We start from the raw sequence: 7,327 nt of genomic DNA, 5'->3' as shown, positions 1-7,327 counted from the left end.
CTGAAGGTGCGGGGCGGAGAGAGAAGCCCCGCGCGAGGCTGGAGGAGCAGCGAGGGAGCGGGGAGCATCCCCGCGGGCTGCTGCCTTGGGCGATGGCCGAGCGAAGGCGGTTGTGGATCTTGACTTTCCTGACTAGTTTTGTCAGTTATGCCCCCTCTTAAACATTCTCGGCAGTGGGAATTAGTGGCCTAAAGTTATGTGGAAACGTCCCGGAAACTTTTGGCTAAAGCGTGGTTATGCCTTCGGGTGAAGGAAAGGTTTACCTTTTTAGTCCTGGTTTGTTGCTGTTTAAAATTACCCAGAGTAAAAAGCTGAGAATAAATTTTACAAACCTGAAGTCAGTTAGCCTGCCTTCCACTCTTAAAACGGTGGTCAGCCAAACATATAGTATTGGTGGTGGTCTTTTTGTTTTTAATGCTGTGTAAATTGCGTTGAAAAGTGATTTGCTGTTGCTTGTATTCTGCTGTTAAAGGTTTAGTTTAAAGGAGTCTCGGATGTCTCTTTTGGTGTGGTGTGGCTGAAATGAGTCCTTTAGGTCCAAACTTCTAGCCTTCCCCTAGAACAGTCGGTTTGATTCAAGCTTGTATAGCTCCATCTGCTGGTGGGAAGTGAGGCCTTGAAATACGGTGTCGTGTTAGGCAGTTATAAACTGGAAATACAAGCATCATTTTTTTTTCTCTTGATACCAGACAAGAGATGGTTTTTCCTTTGTGAAAAGGAAAATCTACATTTCCTGCATAAATTAAGTAACGAAAGTGTGGAGTGTCTGCTGTTTTCAAGTAGTATATTCAGTGCCAGTTGTGTAACTCTCCACATAAACGTCCTCATTATCAAGGAAGCAGTATTAAATGGTATAGATGAAATTATTTTTGACTTGTGAAGTTGCCTGTTATATATTTCTACTTCTTATTTATATGGATTTTTTTTAATTTATTTTTGTAAAAACAGGTGCAGCCATGCAAGAAAGCATACGCTTTGCTTCATCAGGAGATGACGTTAAAATATGGGATTCCTCATCTCTAACTGTGGTGGAGCAGTTCAACCCACATACACCCTCACATCCAGTCAGCTCACTGTGTTGGGCCAGCAATAGTATCCTTTACTGTTTCAGCCATAGTTTTGTGGGTGCTCTGCAGAATTTCAGTGATTTTTTTTTTTTTTATTAAAGTGCTTGTAACTTGCAGGCCAGATGCAATTTTGAAGTTTTGCATAAAAAGATTTGTATCTATTGTGAAGAAAAATTTGTAATTCTCTATGTTGAGTTACTGATTTACAAAACAAATTCACAGTGGTAAATGCTTCTGAAGAAGCTTCTCTTCCTTTAGGAGGCTCACACTTTTTAAATGATTATTATATGCTTGAATTGCCTACCAATTGTAAACCTTATTTATTTATTCAGTAGTTGATTACAATATTCACTTTCAAGGCAGTGCTTAATTTACTGACAAGGCTGAACAAAGCAATTGCTGATGTAGTAAAAGTCTATACATAGTGTAGAGAGGAAAAAGGTAATGAAAGATTTTGTTTATTTTTTCCTCGAACAGCTTCTCATTGATTCTGATAGTCTTTGATGCACACTTACATCTTACTCTCTAGGCACTGGTTTTCTTTGCACTGTTTGTAGCATTTACAGAGGAAGGATGACGGTTGGGTGTGTAGGAAAACATCCATAGGATCTTGGTGATCTATGCATGAAAATGAATCTGGCCCATTTAGAACTTTCACCTCTGTCTTGGAAGCCTATTGTAGGATGATGATTTGAGGTGCCAGGCCTTAGGGGTGAATATGTGAGAAATTTCATGGAAACAGTGCACTTTCAAGGTGAACAGCTTGTATGGCTGTCATGAGGAAAGGTGGTCATGTCTGATCTTGATGTAAAAGAAGGACAAGATGATGGCACATGAAGTCTTGCAAGTTCCGAATGCCTGTCCTCTTTAAGTCTGCAAATAAGTGCATGTATGAGGAAAAAGTTAAAACAATCAGAGCACAACTGAATGTTTTGGCTATAGAGTGTCCAGAGAAATTGAAGCATAGATATAGTATTTAATATGTATACACTTATATGTGTTGTTTACTAACTTAAACTATAGACAGTCTGTCTTGTCATCCTTTCCTCTGCCTAGTCTACTCTCCTCTTCATCTCCCCAAAAATGAATCATCTTACTCAATATGCTTTTGAGTGTTTGTTAATTTGTTAGGGATAAAGCATTGGTTTTGGTTCTGCATAATTCTGTAAGCTAAAATAGTGCCTTAAAATAATGAAAGAAATAGCAAGTGCTAATCTGCCTACCAATTCTTTGGTGTTAAATACAGCCAATTAACCTGTACTCTTAAATAAGCAAATAAGAAATCACAATGGGCATTGGCCTGAAGATGTACAGGACATGGATCTAAATGACTGTTCAATTCGTTTGGTGGGGGTGCAGAGGCAGTTTCCCTGCTCTTGAAGGGTTTTCTTACTATTTTGAGGTACTTGGTGTCATAAAAGGTTCTTTCTGGGTTTTTGTTTTTCTTCCCTCAGTGCAGAGGGAGATAAATTAGCAAATGTTCATTGTACTCTAGAAACTATATGGTGAAGTAGTTTAATATTTGCCACAACAGGACTGTTCTTTAAATCCATAGTCTGCTAACAGCCACAGACATTCCTTTGAACTCTAGTGATAAATGTGGATCTTGCTTGCAGGTGGTGGGAAACAGAATTGTAGACCAGATAAGCTGTCTCAGCAGTAAAGAGCTCTTAAATAATATAATATCTATCAGATACTTCTTTCTGAAGGCAATTGCTCTGTGTTGTATTGGGAAGTAAGGGCTGTAGTTAATGCAAGAGCTTAACAAAAGCTTGTAAAGTAGCCTTATGTTTCTGTTTCTAGGTCCCTTCAAGGTACAGTACTTTAGACTGTATAGCTGATCTGCCTTCTGGGAAACTATTAATCACCAGTATAATACAATTTTGGTCCATAACTTGTGACTAAGACAGATACCTAGCCACTGCTTCTGCTGCTGGTGATAAAATAGTTATTTCAGCCTGTAAAAGCAAACCTGTTCCACTCTTTGAAGTAGCCGAAGGAGTAAGTATGAATAATGCTGTTCCCTGTTTTTCTTCCCTGCTCCACCATGTGTACTGTTTGTATCCCATCTGTTCTGCATGTTGGGATCAATTTTAGTATTAGTTATGACACATGCAAAAATATTTCATTGTGTATAGTTAAATACATATAGACAGTGGAGGGGTAATAATGCTTTTAAAATAGCTCTACCATTAAGAAAATACAAATGGAGTTATACTAGCATTGAATGCTGATAGCTTTCTGCTAGGGGAATTTGCCCATCAAGCCTCAGTGTGATAGCCTGGGGCAGTCAGTGGTTCAAACTTGGTCTAGTGTGTAGGAGATGGAATAGAGCTCAAGTTTGAACATTTTCCAACCTGAATTGTTAGTATTATGCATGCCTGTGAATTGTACATTGAAAAAAATAGAGTCTATATAAAGTTTGTTCTTGGAGCATACCATGTGCAAGTGTCTGGAAATACATGAAATAGGAGAACTTCTGTTATGGTGTTTTTTTTTTGTTAAATGGAAACATGGCACTATAAACTCTTCAGAAAGCTGGACTTAGTTTTAGAAGAGACTCTTCACATGGTTAATTGAATGACTTGCTAGTGTTCTAAACCATTCTAATGATTCTCCTTGGATAGTTACTGTAATACTAATTTGCACTGGACGTTTTCTGAGAAGGTGTTCAAGCCCAGCTGTTAGGTTGCTGAAGCAAATGCTTTCAAAGGTGGAGTGTTCATCCTGGAGATTTCACTAAATCTGATCTATAACTAGTGCAATCATTTCCAATTTTACCATGTCAATAATTAGACTTGTTTTTTTCTTAATTCAAATCTCAGGAACTTAAAAGTGAATTTTCAACATGATAGAACTTGAATAATAATTTGTCCTCTATGTAGGTCTATCATTAAGATTGGCATTTTTTTTCAAAGGCTGGTACTTCAGTGATTATTTTAAACAGAATCGCCCTACTGAATTATGAGGTTTGCTGCTATAATATTCTTTGTAATGTTTAGGGAATGTGAAGTATATGACTTAGAAAACTTCTTGATTTTCTTTTTAAGGAGGGTTTTTTTTTTTAAAAACTTAGCATTTTCTTTTTAAAACTCACTCCCTGACTAGAGGTCTGTGATTGCACTTTAGGGAGCTATAACTTAAAGGGAAAATGCATATTGAAGGAAAAGGTGCTAAAAAAAATGAAATGGGAAAATGTGAGCATTTGAGTGTTTATTAATGTATTTAGATCTTAAAGTCCAAACTTTAAATGCCCTTTGAGAAATGACTGTAGTGTACCAACAGTTCCATCAGTCGGTGGGATGATTTGTGTTGATGAGGATGAAAACATACATCAATGTTTTTAAGTAGATTTGAATGAATACCTCAATTATCTTGAACATACTTTTTTTTCCCCTTCTCCATCAGGCAAATCAGACATGTGTGAGCTTGAATTCTAATTCTTCATATGTTGTGAGTGGAGGCCTTGATAACACAGTTAATATCTGGGATCTGAAATCCAGAAGGGTTTACCGTAGCCTTAAGGTAAGTTTGACTGAGGAAGATCTGTAGCTTTCATGACTTCCATTTTTTTTTTGCCAACTGTAAAAAAAAAATATACTTTAATAATGTATCAATCTATAGGATCAAGTTCACATATAGGAGCTAGCACACACACATGTCTTGTTCAAGTTTGTGTTCTTTATGTGCTGTAAATAGCAAATGTAACAAGTGTACTTAACTTGATGTCTTTAGAGTACAATTCTATGATAATGTGTATTTAAATTTTCAGAATAGGCTTCTTATTTTGTGAATTTGTATTGATATTCTCTGATGGGGATATTTTCAGATAATTGCCATTTCTGATATGTCAAACAAGACACTTTTGTGTTTGTAGAATACTGTCATAGAACTAATGTTATGCAAAACTGGGATGTGCTTGTCTGCTAGCTGATCCGGTATCAATTCTCTAAAAACTTACAATACATGAAACTTAGGATGGTCTAGTATATTTCCATGATGGTTTCAGTAGATCGTTTGCCCTCACTTAGGACCACTCTTAAGGAGGCTATAAAACTTTAGCTTTGTTTTATTCTTTTTTCTTGGACTTCTAAAGTTACAGTTTGAAACTATACTACTAAGTAGCTAATACAGTACTTCAGTTGTCTTTTTCTTCTTCTTGAGCTAGAAGTACTTGATTGTCTTCCCCTGTATATTCAGTAAACACATCATCATCACTGCAAATGACTATACCAAAAAGATTTGGTACTGTGTTAATACTTAAAATGTCAGAAGAGGAAGTTGGCAGTAGTACATCAGATTAACGGAAAATGTATTCAAATATCACTGGTATCTGGAAGACTTTTCTTTTAAAATAACATCAGTGACACCTGTGATAGATCTCTGTTGCATTATTATTTATAATTACGGCATCATCTTTACTAATTTATTAAAACAATCTTCTGAAAACAGTCAGAGGTTAAAATATAACGGCAGATCTTTAGTATGTTCTGCTGCTGTTTTCTGGGTTATTCCATAACAGCTTTTAAATAATCTTTTCAAATGTTACAGGTGGTCAGGAAAAAACATCAAGCTGAAGTTTTTTTGCAGAAGCACAGATTAGGAAGGAATATGTTTATCCTGTATGTCTTTAACCCTCTCCACTCTAACCTCTCCTCCCTGCAGGATCATAAAGATGAAGTCACATGTGTTACATATAATTGGAATGATTGCTACATTGCTTCTGGATCTTTGAGTGGTGAAATTATTCTACATGGTGTTACCACCAATTTATCAAGTGCTCCCTTTGGTTATGGCAGCCATCAGGTAGGCTATCTGTCCTAAATTCCTTTCAGGTATGAAGCTTTAATTTACAGTGTTTAGAAATTGAAAGTACATATCAAAAGCTTAAGTTTTGTTAGTCTGTTTCCTTTTAATTTTTAAGAGTGCACTTACAGAAAGGTAAAAACAGGCCATTATGTGTATTGTAGCCTTAAGTAATAGGTAACATTACTTAAGGGAATTAAGAATCAGTGGTTAGCAAAATGTAAACTGACCTTGGGGTTAGAAGAATAATTGTGGATAACTGAGGCAACATTATGTAACGCTGCTGTGTGAAAAACAGCAGTAAAAAACACTACCTGCAGAGTGTGGTGAGCATGTGAGCAGTAAACAGGCAAAACCTGAAGGTCAGTAGGATGTAAAAGTAAAAACGAATCTATGTAAACAGGTGGTAATAAATTGGGAGCTTGCACACATTTGCTCTTGGCAATGCCCCCCCTTCAACAAACTGGTGTGAGTTTGTCATTATTTAGTGAGTTGCCCTGATCCTGGCTGATCAAGACCAGATCTTCAAGATTCTTCAAGAACAAACTTCTAGACATCTTAAAACTGAACAAAAACCAGTTGACTTCACAAACCAGAGCAGGATTTCAATGCAGGACTCAATGTGTATTGTTGCAAAGAACAAAGACTGTGTATCCTGGGTTCTGACTTCTCCAAAGTAATCAGATTTACAGCTGAACAGAGCCATCTGTACAGTAGGAGTGAATATAAGCCTGCATTTGGAAATAATGAATTTATTTAATCTGGAGATTAAAAAAGCACAGCTGCTCAAAGAGAAAAGTGATGAGATTTTGTATTACCTACTTAGGTGTTTAGGTAAGATTTTTGCATAACTCGTTTGAGGGAGAACTGTGCAGAAGACAAATACAAAGCATGTGTACTGCTTAAGGGCCTTGCTAGGGTTTTCCACTGGAGTTCCTTACTGTAGAATCAAAAGATATTGAAGAATTAGCGTGTATCGTTAGGAGAATTCCCTTGATACAAGGGCATCTGCAGTAGTAAATGAGCTGTGGTGACCCATCGGAAGTTCCAGTGTGTGTTCTTAGTGTGAATGTTGTCTTAGACACAGACAAGTGTTTTGTGTTTTAAGCATTCTTCTTTTTGTTTTTTCATTTTTTTTTTTTTTTTTTTTAACCGAGTCATTTTTACAGAGGTAGGAGCTGCCTAGGGGATGCAGAAGTGTTGCTTTGGTCCTAAACCTGACCTTGAATGTCTTGGGTAATACTGAAGTTGTGACTTAATAATTTTTTGTTACTGCAACAGCTTTTTCAGTCCTAAATTGCAGATAGAATGTGAAGTTGATTTTTCTCCTGCCTAGCATGAACCATATAACTTGATGAAGAATCTCTTATGTCTTTATAGCATCATGGGAATTGTGGTATACTTTCTGTTGAAAAATCTCTGTTAAATTCAAAATATCTCTGCTCTTAAGTGCT

At 36.6% G+C, this 7,327-nt stretch overlaps 1 protein-coding gene across 2 annotated transcripts in view; it reads left to right on the top strand.

Moving 5' to 3' along the window:
- The first annotated feature begins 950 nt into the window (after positions 1-950).
- NEDD1 (neural precursor cell expressed, developmentally down-regulated 1) overlaps positions 951-7,327 on the top strand; it is a 28,904-nt gene continuing 22,527 nt past the window's right edge. For both annotated transcript variants that reach the window (XR_003400384.1, XM_026868207.1), the window contains exons 1-4: positions 951-1,092; positions 2,974-3,068; positions 4,476-4,592; positions 5,733-5,873. Coding sequence is in view for 1 of the 2 variants with exons in the window: in XM_026868207.1 (XP_026724008.1) it covers positions 957-1,092; positions 2,974-3,068; positions 4,476-4,592; positions 5,733-5,873 (489 nt within the window). In the remaining variant the exon portion in view is untranslated. The remainder of the gene's footprint in view (positions 1,093-2,973; positions 3,069-4,475; positions 4,593-5,732; positions 5,874-7,327) is intronic.

The sequence above is a fragment of the Athene cunicularia genome (genome assembly GCF_003259725.1).
Source record: "Athene cunicularia isolate RWA chromosome 1 unlocalized genomic scaffold, athCun1 chr1_part2, whole genome shotgun sequence".
Lineage (NCBI taxonomy): Eukaryota > Metazoa > Chordata > Aves > Strigiformes > Strigidae > Athene > Athene cunicularia.
This window is presented reverse-complemented; position numbering and strand designations above follow the sequence as displayed.